This window comes from Camelina sativa, chromosome 2, assembly GCF_000633955.1.
Source record: "Camelina sativa cultivar DH55 chromosome 2, Cs, whole genome shotgun sequence".
Classification (NCBI taxonomy): Eukaryota; Viridiplantae; Streptophyta; class Magnoliopsida; order Brassicales; family Brassicaceae; genus Camelina; species Camelina sativa.
The window spans coordinates 1,915,338-1,939,283 of NC_025686.1; the positions used below are offsets into that span (position 1 = coordinate 1,915,338).

The following is a 23,946-nucleotide window of genomic DNA, read 5'->3' on the forward strand; positions in this document are numbered from 1 at the left end:
GTACCTTTTGGATATTTTCTGAAAAGTCGTGATGGATCATTAAAACGGTTATTTATGAAAATGTACAACTGTTCACTGTAAAGTTGTATTGATTGGAACATTCATATCTTTTGAAATATATATATATATATCTATATATATAAAGTTCACTTTACTCACTCCTGGTGCTGCCACATCAGCCACATCCTCTTTAATTTTTGTGACCTTACAGATTTTAATAAGGCCTTTAAACAATTATAGAAATGACAAACTGATCCACTAGATTTAATCCAAAGTTTGTAGGCCCAGCACTATTTCATCCAAAATATGTAGGTCCATCACTATTTTATCCAAAATCTGTAGGTCCAATACTATTTTTAAATCATGTGAATTCAACCTGATAATATTTTTAAATCATGTGGATCAGCGGTATTAACGAAACTCTAATTTTATTATTCAACCATAAAAAATAAAAAATAAAAAAATAAAAATAAAAAACAAAAGAAAAGAATAGAGCATTTACCCGATATATATGAAGTAAAACACTGAATTTGGAATAATATTATAACCTATTCGTACCTAAATTTTTTATATGTATCGTTTATGTTTAGTTCTTTTACAGATATGTGCATCATATGGTTAAGACACATAATTATAAGAGACAACTAAAATATTTTCTTAGCAAGAAGACAAGAACTATGATTAGAATCTCCATTGATCTTGTAATTATATATCATCATTTCTAGCTACAAAAACATCCACCTAAGCAATTTTTTTACTTTAAAATAAATTTAAAATATTCAGTTAGCGCATATTTATGTTAATTATAATTAATATAAAGTTTAAATAAAAAATATAATTAGTAAAATAAATAAAATTTTAAAATAAGAAAACAATACTATAATTTTTTATAAGTGGTAATAGTATAATTACAATTTTCTATTAAACTGATCATAATTAAAATTATAAATGTATTATTGAGTTTTAGAATGGAAGTAAATTTTAAATTTATGGTAGAATAAAAATAAATATGTAATTGTGTATTATTGAGTTGTGGAATGGAAGTAAAATTTTAAAATTATGGTAGAATTAAAAAAATTCTGTAATTTTATTTATAAAATTTTAAACAGGAAAAATAAAATTAAAAGTGAAATATTATTTTATAACATGATCAAAAAGGAAAAAAAATTGATGTTTCGTTAATTGAATCAAATGCTTCTAATCCAAATTTAAGTATTGAAAGATAGTAATTAAAGAGAAAATAGTTATAATACATCTTGAAAATCATTTTACAGTCTAATATGTGTTATGTGTTATCCAATAGAAAGTGGAAAAAAGTAGAGGCCAAAAGGAGTGCATCATCAGTAATGATGAAAGAATTAAAGTTAAAAGTGTTTAAAAATAAATTAGTAAAACTTGAAAAGATAATCGGGAATACAAAATCACACATGACTAAATTAAAATCTCTGACGTCTCATTAATTGTGTGAAACGAATGAGTTTGTAGAAAATTAAATGACATACATTATTAAATAGATTATTAGATTTCAAGTCGGGTTTAACAGTTTGGCCATATAATCATGGAAAGTGAGATAAGATATGTACTTTCATGAATTGGTCGTTTATGGTTCGTTGCAATTATTTCGATAGATAAAGCAAGCTCGGGAAAAATTGTTATAACGATATGATATTATATTTTACCTTTAAGCAATATTCATGAGATTCGGTATATTCAAATTTATACAGAATAATGTTATGTTAGTATCAATATCTAATCATAAATAATATATACAATTAGATCAACAATCGGTAATGTTAGGGAATGTCACGAAGCTATGGCAATGTGTACAGAGCCACGAAGTTAGGGGATGTTACAATTGGCAATGTGTACCAAGCTATGGGTTTCTACTCGAGGAGGAGATAGTGCCAATTAATATTTGTGGTCGGCCGTTTTTTGAAGTAACAAGAAAATAGTAAGTTACAGTTGCGAAATATTTGTTGATTCTTGAGTTTTGATCATTGTTATTTTTTGCAATTACCGTGATCTCTCAAAGTTTATCATACTCCCTATTGATCAACCTTTGCTCAAAAGTCAAAACAGATTGGTGTACTCACTATATTTTTCCTCCCTCCTTTAGTTAGTATGTAACTTTGCTTTTAGGCTTACAAAAAACCTCCACCAATTAAAATTAATTGTGTTACATAATTTGTTTCAGAATATAACAGCAAAGAATTCGTTCATCAGTCGAGTGACCAGTTCAATTATCTAAAGTAAAGTCACAGTTACTTGCATAAACCAGAGAAAGGGCATATATTCAGATACCATTTGGTGAATAGGGTTGGGTCAAACACGTCCTTCATAAATAGTCATTATAGATCCATAGATAAACATTCTTCTATATCTAACCTCACGCAGACTGAATTACTTAACAACGAGCAGCAATTAGAAAGCAGGCGATAATTTTATGCATATNCGGTATATTCAAATTTATACAGAATAATGTTATGTTAGTATCAATATCTAATCATAAATAATATATACAATTAGATCAACAATCGGTAATGTTAGGGAATGTCACGAAGCTATGGCAATGTGTACAGAGCCACGAAGTTAGGGGATGTTACAATTGGCAATGTGTACCAAGCTATGGGTTTCTACTCGAGGAGGAGATAGTGCCAATTAATATTTGTGGTCGGCCGTTTTTTGAAGTAACAAGAAAATAGTAAGTTACAGTTGCGAAATATTTGTTGATTCTTGAGTTTTGATCATTGTTATTTTTTGCAATTACCGTGATCTCTCAAAGTTTATCATACTCCCTATTGATCAACCTTTGCTCAAAAGTCAAAACAGATTGGTGTACTCACTATATTTTTCCTCCCTCCTTTAGTTAGTATGTAACTTTGCTTTTAGGCTTACAAAAAACCTCCACCAATTAAAATTAATTGTGTTACATAATTTGTTTCAGAATATAACAGCAAAGAATTCGTTCATCAGTCGAGTGACCAGTTCAATTATCTAAAGTAAAGTCACAGTTACTTGCATAAACCAGAGAAAGGGCATATATTCAGATACAATTTGGTGAATAGGGTTGGGTCAAACACGTCCTTCATAAATAGTCATTATAGATCCATAGATAAACATTCTTCTATATCTAACTTCACGCAGACTGAATTACTTAACAACGAGCAGCAATTAGAAAGCAGGCGATAATTTTATGCATATAGTCGTAAAACATTAACAGCAAACTAAATTATACTTACTGCAAAACCTATTTTTATTAAAAAAAAAATATCCAACAAAACAGCATAAACAACCAAAATCAAATACAAAAACTGACATAAAGATGAATTTACTCGGAATACACCTTAATCTAACCACCGCGTGTAGCGCGGGTCAATTGCTAGTATATATATATATTTGTCTATTTGAATTGTTTTCATTTTTTTGGCTATGAAACAAAATCAACTAAATTTTCAATCTCAACTGTTTTTACATTCTAAATTATTTTCTAACATTCATTCTTTTAAAAGTCAAGAAATTCCTTTATATATAATAGCAATCCGAATAAATGCCACTAAAAGTTGTGTTTTTTCAATCTTACCTTTTGGATAATTTTCTAAAAAAATCTGTAGAAAATTTAAATAGTATGTTTTACAAAAAGTTGCGATTGTTCATTGTAACAGTTTATTTTGTAAAGTTGCAACTGTTCATTGTAGAGTTGTGTCTATTCGAATATTCGTATCTTTTGAAATCTATATATATTTGTCTGTTTGAACTGTTTTTATTTTTTTTGTCATGACACAAAATAATATAAAATTTCAATCTCAATGGTTTTTACAACTCTCTAAATTATTCTCTAGCACTCATTCTTTTAAAAGTAAAGAAATTCCTCTAATTCTTGATTTAACAAAAGATTTTTGTAATGATGAATCTAATTTACAACTTTTAGTTAATTTTATACATAAAAATTTAATGAAAATACCTAGAGTTTTTTTTGAAAAGTTAGATGGATTATATAGTGAGCTTTTGGATTTGACTTTTGAATATGGTAATAAAGATGTCTTCTATTTAAAAGCAGTTTATATGAGTTTGTAGGTATAATCAAGTGCAAATACAATAGTTGCAACTTTTCGTAAAAAACTTGTTTTGTTTTTTTAATTCAAACTGTTGTATCTGTTCATTGTAGAGTTGTGTCTTTTCACTATATTTTATTTATATTTTTTCTTCACAACTTTTCGTTCTAATATGTGTGTCTATTTAAATAGTCATGCCTTTGAATTTTCTTTATATTTGTCTTTTCATCATCAACTAACAAGTTCGTTGAAATAAATTTTCCATATGTTAAATCTAAATAATTGAATATTAATATCTAATAGTCAACGTTATTTTATAATCTAACTAAAATTTTAGAAATGATTATATCAATAAAAAAATTTAATACAATTTAATATAGAATTTACAGTTGCGTCTATTTATCTTAACTTTTCGATAAAAAATATTTTAATATTTAAAAATAATAATAACAAACTGAATCAATGCGAACAACAGTTGCGATCTTTCGTATTACTTTTTGTAAAAAATAATTTTATTAACAAAACTTGGCCATAGCCACATACAAAACAAAAACATTTTCTCTGCAATGAATTGAATGATAGAAGACAGTAACGACATTACAGGATTTTGCAATTTGTTATGAAGCTATTTTGCTCAAGTTCTAATGAATGAAACTTTATATAGTTAGATAGATACGAAAAAAATGTCATACAGACAAGACAAGCGAATTAAGTTGTTAACAGACATTCCAAACATACAAACAAAATAATGCTAAGGCTAAGCGACCGGTTTGAGTTCGATCAATATCCCAAATCAATAGAGACAGTCATCATACATCTCCATATCCTTCCAGAGATCTTCAGATTTAGTCACGAAATCATATAATTGATCAAGATCAAACTCTTGATTGCAGCCATTGAAGCTCCCAAGTATACCGTCGTTGTTTGCTAAGGTTTGTTCTTCATCACTATTGTTTTGAAACCCTTGGAGATTCACAGTTAAATCATCATCCATCTCCAAATTTTCCCATAGAACTTCAGGTCTCGTCTCACGATCAAAGATTTGATCATCAACATCGAAGGTCCCACACACAGCTAGGGTTTGTTGTTCTTCATTCACAGATACATCATCTACATCAATGCACAGACTTGAAGAACAGGGTTGATGATTTAGGGTTTGCTCCTGATGAGTTACGTGTGAATCAATGGAGGGTAAGTCACTGAATAAATCAGAATCAATGGAGGGTAAGTCATTGAAGGCATCAGAATTAATCGCATAATCAATTAATTGATCAAAGTCCTCAAGCCCTTGGTTGCATGATCCACCCACGTTTCCACTTAAAGCATTGTTGTTGTTCTCCTTCTCCTCCACTTCCACAAGATCGTTCCTTTGATGAGTTATGTGTGAAGAAGGTCCAGCCTTTTCCTTCTCCTCCACGTAAACAGGAACCCTTTGCTTGCTTTGCAACTCCTTGAGATCGTGTAACATCTTCGTCATCGAATCAATCGCGGCACCCAATTCCTCCGGATTCTCTGAATTGGCGACACTCTCATCTTCCCACCAAAACCCTAACTTTTCATCATCATCATCATCATCCCGAGAAGGAGTCTGATCCGCGAGGAAAGCTGCAACAACACGATCGACAGAGGAGTGGCCAAAAGAGTAGAAACCGGCGTGTGAGTTAGAAGAAACCGGAGTCGCTAATCGCGATCTGACAGTCGGAGAGAAGACAAAGCTCTGAGGCTTTGTTGAAAAGACCCTTACGACGTTTTGAGAAAGCAACCGCTCGTGGATTTTTCCCATCTATCTTCTTCCCTGTATCAATCTTCCTCTTCAACCCACCCATTCTTATTATGATGTCTTTTTAATTTTCACAAATCACAAACCAAGAGAACGATCGAGACGACTCTGTGAAATTTTTTTTTTTTTCTTGTGTTTGCAAAAGAATGCGATGGAACTCACTCTGTTTCTTCTAATCATATATATAGAGACTTAAGAAACTCAGCTTCTAAATTAATCCTTGTTGTTTTCCATTTTCTGACTCCACTAATCACAGTAATTAAACGATAAGTAAAATTGTTTTCCTTTTCTGGATTCTAATTACAGAAAAATCTCCTGAGACGAACCAAGGCTGGTTTGACTAAACCATCAAATTTATTTCCTGGGATTTGGGTTTTGAAACACATGTAAACCAAAAGTAAAATAGGGTTTTGGGTTTTGGATTTTGCAAAATCGCTTGCTGGGGTTTTGAGAAGGGTTCCATCAGAGACAAAGAAGACAACTTTCGAAATTAGACTCTCTCCCTTTCAATTTGTAGAAACTAGTATTTCTCACAATGAATTTGTTTAGAAGAGAAACAAATTCAATAACAATCTCTTAAAGAATTCAGATCAAAGTAAACAAGAAAAGAAGAAATGAAATCTCTTGAGAAACAAGTTAGGTTTTACTCAAGAATAAAGAGGAATTAGGGTTTTTGTATTAATAATTGGTTTATCTTACAATGAGAGGATTGCCCTCTATTTATAGGTATTCCAAGATCTACTGAATATATTCAAATATATTAAATATATTGACTTTCCTAATTACAGGCGAACTGATTAGGAAAGTCTTTCCCTCCTTGCTAGGTCAGCCGCAGGGCGAGTTGAAGTGTCGGTTCGTCACCTCGGCAGTGGACTTCTTGGTGTTATTGGGCCTTCAGGGATGAAGTCCAAACCCAGGTCGAGTTTCCGGTTTAGATGATCGGTTCTCTTAACGGGTTTAGATCGGTATGTTGGGGGTGCTAATTCCCGAGACTAGAAGACCTACCGTAGCATTAGATCATCACCTTTTATTGCTTGTAGCTTTTTTTTTTTTTTAATATGCACCATCTTCCTTGGGCGATATACCGATGTCGAATACTCTTTGAATGTGGCGAGATGGCAGACATGAATTGAAATAACAAGTTCTTTCAGGATAAAAGGAATCTTATTATTTTTCTAGCTGTGCCCTCAAAATCTTGTAAAAGAAATCAAGGGCTGCCTACGTACCCGAAATTCGGGATCAAGCCAGTCGTAGTTCGTAGTATACATACTTTCAAAAACCAAATTTAAGCAAATGGTCTAGTAGTAGTAACGTTTGAGGTGAGCCGCGTTCCAAGAGTGTTTGATCTGCTTGCCTTCCATGGTCAGGAGCTCGTACACTCCTGGGCGAATTGCCTTGGAGATGAGATACGGCCCTTCCCAGCGAGCACCGAGTTTGCCGGCGTTGATCTATTTGGTATTCTCGTACACCTCACGCAATACCAGGTCGCCCTCATTGAATCTGCGCTGGCGGACAGCTTTGTTGAAGTATTTAGACGCGGCGTTCTGGTAATTATGGATCCGGATGAGAGCTTGATCGTGCAACTCCTCGGTGAAGTCAATGTTATCGAGCATCATGCTGTCGTTGAGCTTGGAATCGTCGACCAGCATAGTGCGGCGCAATGTAGGCACTCCAGCTTCGGCTGGAGCCAGAGCCTCGATACCGTATGCTAACGAAAATGGAGATTGCCCCGTAGCTCTCCGAGGGGTAGTCCGGTAGGACAAAAGCACGCCGTCGAGTTGGTCTGCCCACGCTCCTTTCTTGAGTCCGAGACGTTTCTTCAGCCCGTCTATGATGGTTTTGTTGGTTGCCTCGGCTTGGCCGTTTCCCTGAGGATACCGGGGGGTCGAGGTGCTCAAGCGCATTCCCCATTTGCCTAAGAAGCGTCTGGTGATAAGAGAGGTGAACTATGTCCCGTTGTCGGTGACGATCTCGTAATGGAGCCCATGGAGGCAGATGATGTTCTTCCAGATAAAGTTGGTGACGTCCAGTGATTGTATTTTGTTGAACGAGTCTGCTTCCACCCATTTGGTGAAATAATCAGTCAGGACCAAGAGGAACTTCTTTGACCTTGATGGGGGTAGTGGGCCGACGAGATCCATAGCCCAACGCATGAAGGGGTATGGTGCGGTGACGGTGTTTAGCAGCTCGGGAGGTAGATGTTTCATCTGTCCGTGGTGTTGGCAAGGTTCACATTTCGTCGAAAATGCATCACAATCGGCGACCATGGTCGGCCAGTAATGACCATCTTTCTTGATTTTCAACGCTAGTGCACGCCATCCGGAGTGGTTTCCACCATCGCCTTCATGGACCTCCGTCATTATTCGTTCTGCTTCCTCTCGATCGACGCAGGTGAGAAGGACTCCGGACGAATTGCATCGGAAGAGGCTGCCTCCCATCATGGCGTAGTGTGCGCATCGAGCTTTCAACCGGCGAGCTTGCCAGCGATCCTCCGGGACCTTGCCATCCTCGATGTACTTCTTTATTTCAAGCTGCCAATCGTCTGGCGGTTGTATTACTCCCATGGGCTCCTGGACGGGTGGATCGACATCCATTGGGTCCGCGGCATCGCTGATGGCGTATGCCACGTCGGCGTGGTCAATGCTAGGAGCTTCGATACACTTGATCGGGATCGTTCGCCGCAGACTTGGGTCAGAACAATTTGCCAGGGCGGCGAGAGCGTCTGCTGACGCGTTTTCGCTCCTCAAGACTTTGATTAGTTCGAACGAAGTGAACTGTGCGGAGAGAGTCCGGAGTAATTGGCGATATGCCTCCATGTGCCCGTTCTTAGCGCCGTACTCCCCACTAAACTGGCTAACCACTAGCTAGGAGTCGCAGAAAACTTGGATGCTAGTTACCCCTAGACCTTGAGCTAATCGTAGTCCAGCTAGTACGCCTTCATACTCGGTCTCATTGTTTGATGCTTTGAAGCCGAGTTTTATTACTTGCTCGAGGACTTCGCCCGTTGGAGATCGGAGTATAATCCCGACGCCAGATCCTTAGTTGGAAGAGGAGCCGTCGGTGAACAACGTCCAGGGTTCCTCCTTAGGTATGGTTTCTTTGAGGTCAGGGGATAGTTCAGTGATAAAATCTGCTAGGACCTGTGACTTTAAGCTCGGGCGAGAACGATATTTGATATCGTACTCGCTTAGCTCGATTGCCCACTTCGCAATTCGCCCGGACTGAAGGGGGCTGTGAAGGACCGTCCGGAGCGGCTGGTCGGTTAACACGACAATGGAGTGCGACTGGAAGTAAGGTCTTAGCTTCCGGGCAGCGACGATTAAGGCGAGAGCGAGTTTTTCCAAGGTTGTGTAGCGTGTCTCCGCATCGTTGAGAGCCTTGCTTGTGTAGAATATTGGTCGCTGGTCACCGCGGTCATCCCGGACTAGCACCCCGCTTACCGCCGAGCCGGAAACGGAGATGTAGAGGTATAGCGTTTCTCCTTCCTCGGGCTTCACGAGCACCGGTTGATTGGTCAGGTACTGCTTAAGCTGTCCGAAGGCAGCTTCACAGGCGTCATCCCAATGAAAGTCTTTATTGCCATGAAGAAGCTGATAAAATGGGAGACACTTGTCCATCGACCGGGCGATGAAACGGTTTAGCGCGGCTACTCGACCTGTTAAGCGCTGTACCTCTTGTTTGTTGGTTGGAGATGGGAGTCCCAGCACCGCTTCGGTCTGTTTTGGGTTCGCCTCGATTCCGCGTTCTGTGACGATATATCCTAAGAATTCCCCCGAGGTAACCCCGAAAGTGCACTTGGTGGGATTTAACTTCATCTGGAATCGATCTAGGATGTCGAAGCATTCGGCGAGGTGCTGGACGTGTTGTTCTGCTATAAGGGATTTGACCAGCATATCGTCAATGTAGACTTCCATCGTTTTCTCTAACAGATCGGCGAACATCGTGTTGACCAGGCGTTGGTAGGTCGCCCCTGCGTTTTTCAGGCCGAATGGCATCACCTTGTAGCAGTAGGTTCCTCTATCCGTGATGAACGCGGTTTTCTCGCGATCGGCTGGGCTCATCGCGATCTGGTTATATCCGGAGAACGCATCCATGAACGAGAGGAGTTGGTTACCTGCTGTGGCCTCCACGAGTCGGTCGATATGAGGTAACGGGAAGCAATCCTTGGGACATGCCTTATTGAGGTCGGTGAAGTCAACGCAGACTCGCCATTTACCGTTCTTTTTCTTGACCACCACCGGATTGGCCAGCCAGTCGGGGTACTGTACTTCCATTATCTGATCGGCTTTCAGGAGTCGCTCGACTTCGTCCTGCACTGCCTTTGCTCGATCGGTGCCAAGACGCCGTCGTTTCTCCCAAACTGGTTTGAAAGTGGGATCGACATTCAGTTTATGGCATGTGACTGACGGGTCAATGCCTACCATATCTTTAGTGGACCAGACGAACGTTGAGGATCGCGATTTCAGAAACGCTACCAGCTAGGTCTTGAGTCTTTCGTCGAGTTCGGCCCCAATTCCAACCGTCCGGGAGGGTTCTGTTCCGTCGATGTTGACTTGTATGATTCGACATCCTGTGGCCTTCAGCCGATCTTGCTCTGGTTTATGGGGATCGACGGAGTGATCCTCACCCTGTAATTGCTATACGTCGTCCTTCCGCCTTTGTATTTCTCGAGAACGGAACAAGTCCTACCCATCTTCTGGTCGCTATACAACGTATAAATTTCCGCAGCCGTTGGAAATTTTAGGCACAGATGATAGGTGGAAGGAACAGCCTGCATGGAGTAGATCCAGGGTGAGCCTAAAATGGCGTTGTAGATTGGTGGGACGTCTATGACCACGAACTTGGTCTTACGTGTTACGCCACCAGCTTGGACTTGCAGCTTTACGTCGCCCATCAACGTTTTGGCTACGCCATCGTACCCGGTCAGCGTTCTGCCTCCTCGTTTGATTTGCTCTGGTGCGATACCCATTTTCTCCAGTGTTTGCGAGAACAGGACGTTAACCGTGCTACCGGTGTCTACTAAGACACGTTCTACGTCGAACTCGCCCATCCTAACTTCCACCACTAGGGGGTCGTTATGAGGGTGATGGATCCCCTTGGCGTCTTCTGCTGTGAACGCGATGGGGTCAGTGCTTAGCGCTTCTTCTTCGGAAATCGCCCGAACGTTACAGATCTGACGCGCTCGCTTTTTCAGGGCTCAGACAGAATCCGGGCATTCATCCGTCTGACCAATGATCATAGAGATACGACTCCGAGGTGCCGCTTGATCGCTCTGCTGTCATTTTTGACGCTTGGATGGTGTTTGGGGGACTTCCACTGGCGCCGGCGTCTGCTGCTCGGTGGGAGGTGGCTGCTGCGGAGTATCTGGTGCGCTATTGGATTGGTTGGCGCCCTTCTGACCTCGGCCAGGGTTTGATCGCCCGAACCTTCCTCCTCGACCTCTTCCTCCACGGCCGCCACGAGAAGCTTTAGGTTGATACACAGCTTTGATTTTGCCGGATAGTTACTTCTCATATAAGTAATTGGATAGGTGCTTGCACTCGGCTGTTGAATAGCCGCCGAACATATGAAAATCGCAGTATAGCTCCTCTTGTGTATCGGAAGAGGCGGTGTTCTATCCGTCATCCTCGGATATCGTGTTGAACACTCCGCGCTTGGGGTCCCTTGGGTCGTGGTGCTTCCGAGGTTCCTAATAGGTTTTCCCAACTTTTTTCTTTGGCCATGGCTGGGCGAGGAGGAGGGAGCTTATTGGCTCGTTTCTCCTCGTCTTCTTCAACGTAAGCGACGCTAGATCCTCGATGAAGGGCTTCGTCCAGGTCAGTGGCTTCCCTGATATTGAAATCCACGTGCAGTCGGGAGCCGGGAATGAGTCCTTTCTTGAAGGCAGCAATCACGACGTCCTCAGCGACTGTTATGGTGGCGTACTTTTCCTTGAATCGGGTGAGGTACTTCCGAAGGGGTTCGTCGGGCTCTTGGACTATCTCCCATAGCTTGGCACTGGAAGCGTTGCGTTGTATGAATACCCGATAATTCCGTAGGAAGGCTGTCGACAGTTGTTCGAAACAGTTGATTGTGCCCGGGGGGATATGGGAAAACCATATCAGTGCATTCTCTACCAAGCTGTCGACGAACAGTTGGCACTGGCCAGCGTCTTTCTGCTCCTCAGTGAACCTAGCTTTGGAGATGGTTGCCATTAACGAGGTTAGATGCTGCATTGAATCCTTCGTTCCATCGTAAGTTGGAACTCTTATCTTCACGTTCGGAACGTACGTGTCCAAGATGCGCTGGGTGAATGGAGATTGCTGCGTGGCCTCGAACATTCTATCGATCTCAGGTGCCGAACTGACAGCTCGGTGGAGGAGGGACCCCATAGCTTTGATCTTGAGGTGCATTTCCTCCAGCTCGGGGCAGGAAGGTGTGGCCGGATCTCTCTAAGAAGGTTGCCCCAGCCGAGGCTGTGCCCCTGATGCGAGTACCGATGGTACGTGCTGGTTTGGGAACCAAAAAGTCGAGGACGGCGGGTCGCTGAACAGGCGGCGGCTTAGAGGATCGTTCCTCCGAACCTCCTGTGATGGTGCCTCGTTCTCTTGATGTGGCGGGGGTGCGCTGTGCCCCATCATGTCCAGCCATTGATTTGTTGCGGAGATCGCCTGGAAGAGGTCCTTGGAGATCGTTCCGAACATGTGACAGAGATCGTCCATGGTGACGAACTGGGAAAGTTGGGCGACTTGCGCGGGCGATCCCTGTCTATCGACAGTTCCATTGACTGGTGGCACCTCGTCGGTCTTCTGGCCCCCATGGTGGGGTATCTCAACCTCCTCCACTATGTCGGAAGGTGCTGAGGAATCATCTGCTGGATTAGCCGAAGTGCGGCGAATACCCGTCCGCGCGTAGACGCGCGTGGTGGGTGCGGCGACAGGTGAATCCGCGGCGACGTCTTGAGAGTTGGTTACCCGGTTGGTTGGGTCATCTTGTTGTGGGGCGGTTGCGTTGGTGGCACCGTTGTTGGAGATTGAAGACATGGTATTGGCTCTTGCTTCTTTGTGATGAGATCTAGAAGAGAAGTGTTTTATAGAACTTAGGACCCCTCCTTCTAGCGCCAATTGTAGAAACTGGTGTTTCTCACAATGAATTTGTTTAGAAGAGAAACAAATTCAATAACAATCTCTTAGAGAATTCAGATCAAAGTAAACAAGAAAAGAAGAAATGAAATCTCTTGAGAAACAAGTTAGGTTTTACTCAAGAACAAAGAGGAATTAGGGTTTTTGTATTAATAATTAGTTTATCTTACAATGAGAGGATTACCCTCTATTTATAGGTATTCCAAGATCTACTGAATATATTCGAATATATTAAATATATTGACTTTTCTAATTACAGGCGAACTGATTAGGAAAGTCTTTCCCTCCTTGCTAGGTCAGCCGCATGGCGAGTTGAAATGTCGGTTCGTCACCTCGACAGTGGGCTTCTTGGTGTTATTGGACCTTCAGGGATGAAGTCCAAACCCAGGTCGAGTTTCCGGTTTAGATGATCGGTTCTCTTAACTGGTTTAGATCGGTATGTTGGGGGTGCTAATTCTCGCACCAACACAATTTAACTACAATTTAACTACAAAACGCAGCATTTTAAGGAAACGTAAAACACTGCGTTTTTGGGAAAACAGAGTGTTTTGAGAGAGTTGTTTCCTGCTATTCCGCAAAGCAGAGGAGAATGAAACAATTTTAACATAGGATTAGGAGTCAGCATCTCGAACGGAGGGCGTTTTCCTAAATCAGGTGTGGTTGGAATTTGTAGATTCGTATTCTTTCACCGTCGTCACTCACTAAAAAAGTTAGAATTTTAGTGATTTTTGTTCTGTCTTTGGTGTTGAGAGTTTCTTTGGCAGAGCAGAGGAGAATGAAACAATTTTTGACTTGGTGGAGAATATAACATAAGAGTACAAAACCCGCATAGTGGTCTCAAACTTGGTTATTACAGTCCACATTTTCTTACGTATGTAAATGATCTTTAGGACCTCTGTTTTTCCTTTTTGTTCGATCACAAAACTTGGCCAAGTGTCTCAGTTCCTTGGTATTGTGAAAAATGTGATGTGTTTATATCATTTTTAATCAGAAGAGAGATATTTTTAACAACAAAACACATATATCAGAAATTGTCTAAGTATCAGATATTTTGAACTGATATTTTTAATCAGTTCCTCGGCCAAGTGTCTAAGTTCTAATTGATCATATATCAGAAATTGAGTTTCCAACTTCTCACACTGCAGCTATTCTAGTTATGCTAAGAGGAAAAGACCAAACACATCAGAACTGAGCTTTGCCGACACGGCGTGTTGACGAGGACAGGAGAAGGTGAGCTTTACGCTTATGAAATTTCAGATATAGCCACACTGTTTCAATTGAATGATATAAGACAGTAACGACATTAAAGGATTTTGCAATTTGTTATGAAAGCTATTTTGCTCAAGTTCTAATGAATGAAACTTTATATAGTTAGATAGATACGAAAAAAATGTCATACAGACAAGACAAGCGAATTAAGTTGTTAACAGACATTCCAAACATACAAACAAAATAATACTAAGGCTAATAAGCGACCGGTTTGAGTTCGAACAATATCCCAAATCAATAGAGACAGTCATCATACATCTCCATATCCTTCCAGAGATCTTCAGATTTAGTCACAAAGTCATATAATTGATCAAGATCAAACTCTTGATTGCAGCCATTGAAGCTCCCAAGTATACCGTCGTTGTTTGCTAAGGTTTGTTCTTCATCACTATTGTTTTGAAACCCTTGGAGATTCACAGTTAAATCATCATCCATCTCCAAATTTTCCCATAGAACTTCAGGTCTCGTCTCACGATCAAAGATTTGATCATCAACATCGAAGGTCCCACACACAGCTAGGGTTTGTTGTTCTTCATTCACAGATACATCATCTACATCAATGCACAGACTTGAAGAACAGGGTTGATGATTTAGGGTTTGCTCCTGATGAGTTACGTGTGAATCAATGGAGGGTAAGTCACTGAATAAATCAGAATCAATGGAGGGTAAGTCATTGAAGGCATCAGAATTAATCGCATAATCAATTAATTGATCAAAGTCCTCAAGCCCTTGGTTGCATGATCCACCCACGTTTCCACTTAAAGCATTGTTGTTGTTCTCCTTCTCCTCCACTTCCACAAGATCGTTCCTTTGATGAGTTATGTGTGAAGAAGGTCCAGCCTTTTCCTTCTCCTCCACGTAAACAGGAACCCTTTGCTTGCTTTGCAACTCCTTGAGATCGTGTAACATCTTCGTCATCGAATCAATCGCGGCACCCAATTCCTCCGGATTCTCTGAATTGGCGACACTCTCATCTTCCCACCAAAACCCTAACTTTTCATCATCATCATCATCATCCCGAGAAGGAGTCTGATCCGCGAGGAAAGCTGCAACAACACGATCGACAGAGGAGTGGCCAAAAGAGTAGAAACCGGCGTGTGAGTTAGAAGAAACCGGAGTCGCTAATCGCGATCTGACAGTCGGAGAGAAGACAAAGCTCTGAGGCTTTGTTGAAAAGACCCTTACGACGTTTTGAGAAAGCAACCGCTCGTGGATTTTTCCCATCTATCTTCTTCCCTGTATCAATCTTCCTCTTCAACCCACCCATTCTTATTATGATGTCTTTTTAATTTTCACAAATCACAAACCAAGAGAACGATCNGCGAGTTGATTCGAAACTTGAGTGATTCGATTGGTGATATTGTTGTTGCTAAGCTCTGTCTTCTTCGTCTGGAGTAGGTGAGTCATGGATTCGAAAATGGTGGAAACAATTCCATTGTAATACGTAGTCACGTTGAGGGTGACAGCTATCGGTCCCCGACAAGATCTGGCCCTATCAAAGAACAACCCGAGTCTGCCTTCAGCTTTTAGTTCAGCAGCAAAATCTGCATTACCCACACTTGTGTTGTTGTTGGCCACATCCAATTGAGGGAAAGCTGATGATGGCCATATAAACTGGTGCGTCATTAACCATGATTATTACTATTTCTCAAATGGTAAACAATCTAAAAATATTAGTTACCTTGGTTTGCAAGATTTCCTGCCGTCATAATCTTAACCGGAAGCGGCGGTTGTAACTGGAACAGAGATCCTGGCAGCTTCGATCGATTTCGGGAAGAGTCCGTTTATTGTAAGAAAACGGAAATCACTACTTCCTGGACAAATCCATTAGCATGACTACCAAAGTACCAAATAATGGCGAAGATTAGAAGAGGAAGACGAAACGATTCAGATTCTTGGAGAGATGGAAGATATATGACGTTTGGGAGACCTCTCTGATTAATAAAAGAAAAAAGGGGGGCCTTTGTATATATATCTATAAAACATAGATTCCCTCGTATAAGAGAATAAATAATACTATAGTGTATTATGGACTTTGGTAAACTTGCAACCACATAGTGAGGGTCTCAAACTCATTATCAGTATCCACATTGTCGTTTCCTAACTTAAAGTGGATTTATAAAGTAGTACATGTTAGAAACAAACAACTATCTGTTTTGGCACTTTTCATCAAAGGTTAAAGATGTTTTCCAACTTCAGAACTCTCTTATTAGCAGCAAATGCTCCTCCGCTATAACAAAAACTACTGGGGGTGAGGATCATGGTGAATGTAAGGTCTGGTCTTTCAGCTCTTCTAAGAAGATAACTATTACTCGTTATTGAAAAGATTAACCTGGTTTGCCAAAAATGTGAGAATCTCTTGTCAAAAGCCTGAAGATTCCTTGATCTTCTTCCTCACTCATAGACTATATAAGTCATAGTGGTTTCGTCCATCTTCGTCTTCTATGAAGCTAAAAAAGCAACAGCCAGGCTGATCCTATATCATGAATCACAGACCTCCTTCAGATTCCGAGTAAAATGCAGAAGAATCGGAGCAGGAAGCTGCGGCCATTACTGGAATAAAGATTGTCGCAGCAGATGAAGCAGTTTGAATGTTTCTTACTTTTGAAGTGATCGTGTTTCTTCGAGAATTATTAGAAAACGGATTACATGAATTCTTGGACAAATCCATTAGCATAACTACCAATTAACGGAGAAGATTAGAAGGAGGAAGACAAAGTATTTAGATTCTCGGAGAGAATGAAACAATATTTGACTTTTCGGAGACCTCTCTGGATACCCCAAAAATAAAATATAAGGGCCTTTGAACTTATGTAGAGTCCACGTCGTAGTCATGCTCCTCCTCGCTGCTATTACTAGAACTCCAGAAAAGAGGGCTATCGCTGCTAGTCTTAGAAGTATAGGAAGAGCTGCCCTCGGAATATACCTCCTCTGAGCTAAGATATTACAAAAACACAACCATATAAAAATCCAATTACTTAAGGTATTAAAAAAATGAAAGCCTAATAAACACAGCTAGTTATTGATGAACCTTGATGATGATGATTGTGATTCAAATATTGCCACAAATGTTACATCTGGTCTCTGTTTTTTCAGCTCCTCGATAGGAAATCTACAACAAACAACAGTATATATATGTAAAAACAGATCAATTATGAAAAAAATCGTGGACAAAAGAAAACTTTAACAAATAAGTCAGTTACCTTGGTCCAGAAGAACTACTGCCTTCATCATCAGAGACTAAACCTTGGTTGTTAGATACGTCCTATAGAAGAAAAAAGAAGAAGACATTAATTAAGATAATGAAAATTTACTTGTGTCATACGCAAATTTATGTAAAAACTAGCAAATTTCCTATAAGAACTTACGATAAGTCGAATGGATTTGAAGTCTCCGTCGAGTAAAGAATTCAAAAACAGCAAAACTTCTCTCTGAATTCCAATGTGCGGTCAAAACTCATGACTGTGACTTTAAGAATGAAGTACAAAACTAAATAAATTAGTTGTGTTTTTACCTCCTTTAGAGAATTGCAGTTGCACAATATTAGAGTCTCCAGTGGACTATCTTTGCAGCAAAGTCCCAAACCCCTACCACCAAAATCTTAAGCCGTAAATAATTTGCTAGGAAACCCTTAATAAAGATATCATTAACATTTACTCAAAAGACATTAACCTCAAAAAGCAACCACTAATTACAGGCGATCTCGACAAATTAATGTGCTTCAGGTGACGAAAACCCTGTAAAAACATCACAAATATAATTATTCCGGGTTTGTAGAAATGTATTAGATGGTATCAAATGAAAAGAGCAGAAATAACAATAAAACCAGAGGAGCCATACCTTAATTAATTTTTGTGCTATTGCGTCATTTAGCCGAAAACATAGGAGTGATAGCGAAATTAAGTTGGGGAAATTATCCCCAAACTCTAACAAGCTTGAATCTGTTATACGGCCTATACTCCCAGTCACAAAGTAGGTAACTTTGAGCAAACACTCAAATGAAATACAAAGGAAAACTTCATAGCACAAACATTTACCTGCTGAATTATATATCTCTATGAACAGGTTCTCTATCAAGCGACAGTTTCTCGTGAGTAAACCTAACTGCTCTAGTGGATTTAACCCGCGTCCTGAAACACTAATTAATGCAAAAATATATATATATCAACAAAAAATCTACCAAAAAAAAATACTCAAAAACATAGAAGATGGCGTCTCGAGGAAAAATAAAACAAAGCAACAATGAAATGGAGAATTCCTGAAGTTCAGGGGATCCAAGCCAGCTTACAATCCAACAATCTTCAAATCAGTGAGATTTAAACAGGCTGACAACACAGGAGATAAGGACTCGCCATCCATCATTCTGAGATGGTAAAGGTGTAGACTTCTCAAATAACCCCTAGTTGAATGGAAAAAGTTAGTATCACTCAATAGATGACACAGATGTTAATTAGACACCAGTTATTCTATAAAACTGGTAAAATCCATTTTCTTTATCTAGGTGTTGCAGACAGCACAAATCAGATTAATATAACAGATTTGATACATAACATTCACTTGTATATATTGGTTATAAAGCAGATACCCAGCAAAACCCTGACTAAAAGTTAGTGGGGTAAGACAGGATCTTGTGAGCAAAGATGTAGATCCAGCTGAGGGATAAATAGAACCAAGTTTGAGGGATCTGCAAACATAAACGAAACCTGAGAGATGATTTCATAGATACATAGACCAAGCTCCACCACAATATAAGATAACCCAGGCAGAGGAAATTTCACCTGAGTTCTTTTCCTGCCCGATGGATCATTCTACACACAACTCCATTATCAACATGTTCGGCAGCGGGTGTTAGGTCGATGTGAGAGTAACATACACGATCCATGGCACACTTGTTGAACATCGTGCAGCATGCAGAAGCTTGCATGAGAGACTTTGTGTCAAGCATTGAAAATACCTGAATATGCATAAGAAAACATATTATGCGAGACATCACTCGAGAAAACACATTCCATGAACAAATTATAATTTAACTTAAGCATTCTTAATTTGTAACATGCATTATGAGATCAGGCGGGAAATACATCCCTAAAACACTGTCTACAGATTCAACAAAGCGGGTAGAGAAATAGCGCAATACTTTCAGAAGTAGATACATGATATGAGAATGTTGGAATTAGTTACCTTAATGGTTAGTTCAGGGAGGAGAGGCCACGATATGGAATTTTTAAGGGTGGCGCGTTTTCTGATGCAACGTTCTGTGGACTTGTAAAGAACCGATGCGAGTTGGAGAGTACGATCCAGGAAACGATCCTGCTCGAATTCATCATGGGAAGTTCCAGCTGCTGAGGGGATAACTTTATCAAGCACTCGATCAAAAGAGCATCCAATAGAGAGTGGTGAGGCGAACAAAGGCAAGTCCGACAATGAAAGGAAAGAAGAAATAGTCATATCGATGTTGCTTTGGTTGAAACCTTGAGCACTAGGGAGGGAACAAGGGTTTTCTAAGGATGAGGTAACCGGAGGGGCATGGCAAGGTCGCTTGGGATTGGGAGCGTCCATGACACAGAACGCAGAAAAGGAATTTCTTAGAAAGGAGTGAATGCAAGACGAAAATTTTCTATCCAAAGGCTCTAATTCATGTCTAAGCTTTCATGTAGAACGTGTTTCACTTTCACAGTAAATCTGCAACAAAGTCTTCATCCCTGAAGCAAAATCTACAAACACCAGAAATGGTAAAATACATGTCACTATCACCATTCACACCGAAAGACTAATGTTTGCTCAAAAGAAATGAAACTCAAGAAGTGATCACTGATACTGGCAGAAAGCCAAACAAGATCTACTGAATAATCAAAATAAAATAAAAAACTTCAAGCTCAGACTCCGCGAATTTCAGTTATTAGTCACAAACTTTGCACAGTCTGGATCTGATAAAGGGTTGTTCTTTGAATCTCACATATTAGGGATGCTTTCAAAATAAGGATACTAACAAGTTACAAGTAATCAATCTTCAGATCAGTGTAAGATATACGGACAAGCTAACCATTCGGGGCAGTTTATTTCTCCTCAGTAATCTACAAAGGTGTAGACTTCTCACGAGATTCCTAGTTGAATTAAACAAAGAAATTTGAAAGCCAACAGGTATTAGATGGAGAAAAGCACCAAGTCCAACTGATCTTTGCTGCATAAACGAATTCTTAAAGAAATGTCTAAAAGAGTACTAGTACGAAAGAAACAAAAAACAATAGAAGCCACTAATGTAATCAGACTTTATCCCATTACTTGAAGTTCCTACTGGATACAGTAAAATTTACAGACCATTACTTGCTACTTGCTAGCATCTAGAAGAATTGGTAAATATTAATATGCAGGTAATATGTGCAGTTAACCCAAGTGAAGTACTAACTACACGAACTCTAGCTAAACCAAGTGCATATTCCTAAACAAAAATTCTATAACGCACAAACTCATCAGCAACCTCTTCTCCATAAGACTTTGTTTAGTCCATGTGGGAGTAGCATAAACAGTCTATTTCATACTCCCTAGTCCCTATAAACACTCGAAAAGATCTGAAGTCAAAGAATCAATATAAGACTTCAAACTTATCCTCCACAGGGAAGAACAACACGCTCTTAAACATAGTCACAGTAGATTGAAAAACGCACATAACGAAATAGGTGAACAATTTTGACACCTATAAGTGGCTTACATTTATAATAACACCAGAAGAGATGAAAATTGTGAACGGAGACGCGAATCCACACCACCGTTTGCAAAATCGAGAAGCCCGCGAGCCGAATTAGCGAGGACGATTAACAAATACGGGGAAATAGCTCCGTCGAATGTGAGTCCGAAACGGAAGGAACACTCAGATAACAAGGGAGATGTTGTTCTTGTTGATTATGGCCACGGGAACCATTGGAACTTCGCTTAGGGTTTTGAATTGGAGAGAAGAACACTGAATGGGAGAAGAACACTGAACAAGATCTACTGAATAATCAAAATAAAATAAAAAACTTCAAGCTCAGACTCCGCGAATTTCAGTTATTAGTCACAAACTTTGCACAGTCTGGATCTGATAAAGGGTTGTTCTTTATATGTCACACATATTAGGGATGCTTTCAAAATAAGGATACTTACAAGTTACAAGTAAAAAATCTTCAGATCAGTGTAGGTCTGTAAGATATACGGACAAGCTAACCAATTGGGGCAGTTTATCTCTCCTCACTAATCTATAAAGATGTTGACTTCTCACGAGATTCCTAGCTGAATGAAACAAAGAAAAATAAGATCAGATGAAAAGACAGATCCTCAAGCACACAAAAACAAAAAAAATACAGTAGAGCCATTTGCTAAGAATGTTAAATCCAATATTAAGCAATAATAAGTTAGATAGGAAAGGTCACAGTAGAAATAGGTAATTAAGCGTGCATGCAGTAGTAGACACAGACAAGAAATTTGAAAGCCAACAGGTATTAGATGTAGAAAAGCACCAAGTCCAAATGATCTTTGCTGCATAAACGAAATGTCTAAGAAAGTCCTAGAACGAAAGAACCAAAAAACAATATAAGCCACCAATGTAATCATTGAAGTTCCTACTGAATACAGCAAAATATTCAGAACATTACTTGCTACTTGCTAGCATCTAGAAGAATTGGTAAATATTAATATGCAGGTAACCCAAGTGAAGTCATAACAACACGAACTCTAGCTAAACCAAGTGCATATTCCTAAACAAAAATTCCTATAACGCACAAGATCATCACCAACCTCTTCTCTATAAGACTTTGTTTAGTCTATGTGGGAGTGGGAGTAGCATAAACAGCCTATTTCATACTCCCTATAAACACTTGAAAAGATCTGAAGTCAAAGAATCAATATAAGACTTCAAACTTATCCTCCAAAACAAAGAACAACACGCTCTTAAACATAGTCACAGTAGACTGAAAAACGCACAGAACAAAGGAATAGAAATAGGTGAACGATTTTGATACCTATATAAGTGGCTTGCATTTATAATAACATCAGACGAGATGGAAATTGTGAACGGAGACGCGATTCCACACCACCGTTTGCAAAATCGAGAAGCCCGCGAGCCAAATACGGCGAAATAGCTCCGTCGAATGTGAGTCCGAAACGGAAGGAACACTCAGATAACAAGGGAGACGTTGTTCCTGTTTATTATGGCCACGGGAACCATCGGAACTTCGCTTAGGGTTTTGAATCGGAGAGAAGAACACTGATAGGGAGACGAAGATGATGTTACTGTGGGTGGGGTTTCAGGTTTGTGTTGTTGTGAGACGATGATGATCGGGGAATTTAGGATCCGAATCTTTAAACCCGACCGTTTGAAATTGAATCTTTGGGTTTAATTAGTTGGCCCACAATAATTATCTTAGCCTTAAATTTTTCTACTCAATTGGGCCTTCGAAGCCCAATACTAAACTGACGTCAATAGTCCGGTTTTCCAAAAAAATTATTTCGTTGATTTCGGTTTAAAGTTAAAGCGTTACGAATAATCACAATGTTTTTCTCAAGAGTCTCATAAGAACAACAAAAGATATCACATAGAAGAAGAAATATTAAAACATAAGATCCATTAAAAATTAACAATGAAACATAGTCATCATCACATGCACATAGTTGTTTTTATGTTTTTGATTTCACCAACTTACAAATCATAACTTTGTTTGCCAGTAAACTTAACTTCAATGGGACTAACATTTTTGCCAATAGATCTCATGTTCTGACCAACACCTTCTCTTCCCGGGTTAGCCTTCTCTGGGTAAACACCATCTTTAGGATGCAAATACTGAACCTCACCGTTGGGGAACACTCTGTAGAACTGGTACTTGATCTTGTACTTGGATCTAAGCCTTGTCCCCAAAGCTAAACACTGTTCTTTCCTAGCTAGCTTCAGCAGATTCGGACCTTCCCTCATGATCGCCGCACCTCCTGTCGGCATCTCAAAGATCTGTTCTTTCGGTGAGTTCCATGTGATCACGTAGAACTCTTCCACCTGTGCTTTCCTTAGGAGTCCACCGGTGCTTCCCGCGAAGATCGGAGACGGTGTGTTTGGGTCTAGCTCCGGTGGCGTGAATCCCACGGGAGCTTCTTTCACGGCGGGGGTGGCTGCAGCGGCGGCGGGGGCGGCGGCGGAGGAATCTTTTTTCTCGGCGCGGATCGAGGTTTTGGTGAAGGAGAGGGATTTGGGACGGTGGGTTGTCGTCGAGAAAAAGTGGAGTTTCTTGGCGCCGGAGGTTGCGGCGGTTGTTATGGCGGAGTTGAAGATCCCGGCGGCTTGAGTTGCCATGTTTTTTTTGTGTTCTTTGTTGTGTCTAATGAGCAAATTTGGGTTAATGGTATGTGTTGGATGAGAAGTAAAGAGATAATATTGTGAAATGAGAAGCTAGAGTTTGTTGGATTAAGTGGATAAGGTAACCAATAGGATTCAACCTTTAGATTTTTCTCTTACCCATCTTTATTCTCAGCCTATCTGACGTCGTTTTGTCACCTTTAGATTTCTTCTAACAAAGGTACTAGTAGTATACTACTGGTGGAGGTGTCGCACCAGATTCTTTAGACTTCTTGTTTTTCCTTTTTCTTTTTTGTTTGGGTCAATTTTAATTCAAAGCCCTGAAGCTAATCCGACACATCATTGACCATTTATATGTGTTGGGCCATGGGCTTACATAACTGGAAATTTGGGCTCATCTTGTTATAA

The 23,946-nt window shown here is 39.8% G+C and overlaps 4 protein-coding genes across 10 annotated transcripts; all 4 read right to left on the reverse strand.

Annotated features, from left to right (window-relative positions):
• Window positions 5,333-5,878, reverse strand: LOC109126281 (agamous-like MADS-box protein AGL97). The gene is made up of 3 exons (XM_019229589.1): window positions 5,725-5,878; window positions 5,482-5,657; window positions 5,333-5,419 (listed from the first exon to the last, which is right to left on the reverse strand). Exons 1-3 carry the CDS (start codon window positions 5,876-5,878, stop codon window positions 5,333-5,335), a joined length of 417 nt encoding a protein of 138 aa, XP_019085134.1.
• Window positions 14,457-15,489, reverse strand: LOC104714566 (agamous-like MADS-box protein AGL97). Its single transcript, XM_019229592.1, has 2 exons — window positions 15,336-15,489; window positions 14,457-15,268 (listed from the first exon to the last, which is right to left on the reverse strand). Exons 1-2 carry the CDS (start codon window positions 15,487-15,489, stop codon window positions 14,457-14,459), a joined length of 966 nt encoding a protein of 321 aa, XP_019085137.1.
• On the reverse strand, window positions 16,806-22,523 carry LOC104714591 (F-box protein At4g02760-like). 7 transcript variants are annotated; one of them, XM_010432033.2, is made up of 16 exons: window positions 22,217-22,523; window positions 21,993-22,062; window positions 21,363-21,488; window positions 20,932-21,212; window positions 19,404-19,936; window positions 19,001-19,176; window positions 18,808-18,906; window positions 18,511-18,621; window positions 18,260-18,360; window positions 18,063-18,175; window positions 17,895-17,959; window positions 17,737-17,809; window positions 17,591-17,653; window positions 17,426-17,487; window positions 17,254-17,334; window positions 16,806-17,158 (listed from the first exon to the last, which is right to left on the reverse strand). In XM_010432033.2, the coding sequence occupies exons 5-16, from the start codon at window positions 19,779-19,781 to the stop codon at window positions 17,032-17,034; spliced, it is 1,449 nt and encodes a 482-aa protein (XP_010430335.1). In that variant the 5' UTR covers window positions 19,782-19,936; window positions 20,932-21,212; window positions 21,363-21,488; window positions 21,993-22,062; window positions 22,217-22,523; the 3' UTR covers window positions 16,806-17,031. The 7 variants fall into 7 exon arrangements, with proteins under 7 accessions (XP_010430335.1, XP_010430327.1, XP_010430359.1 ...); XM_010432025.2 differs by lacking the exon at window positions 21,993-22,062 and having other exon boundaries at window positions 20,932-21,209; XM_010432057.2 differs by lacking the exon at window positions 21,993-22,062 and having other exon boundaries at window positions 16,806-17,153.
• LOC104714583 (photosystem I reaction center subunit II-1, chloroplastic-like) lies at window positions 22,770-23,601 on the reverse strand. The gene has a single exon (XM_010432000.2). It carries the CDS (start codon window positions 23,533-23,535, stop codon window positions 22,894-22,896), a length of 642 nt encoding a protein of 213 aa, XP_010430302.1. The 5' UTR covers window positions 23,536-23,601; the 3' UTR covers window positions 22,770-22,893.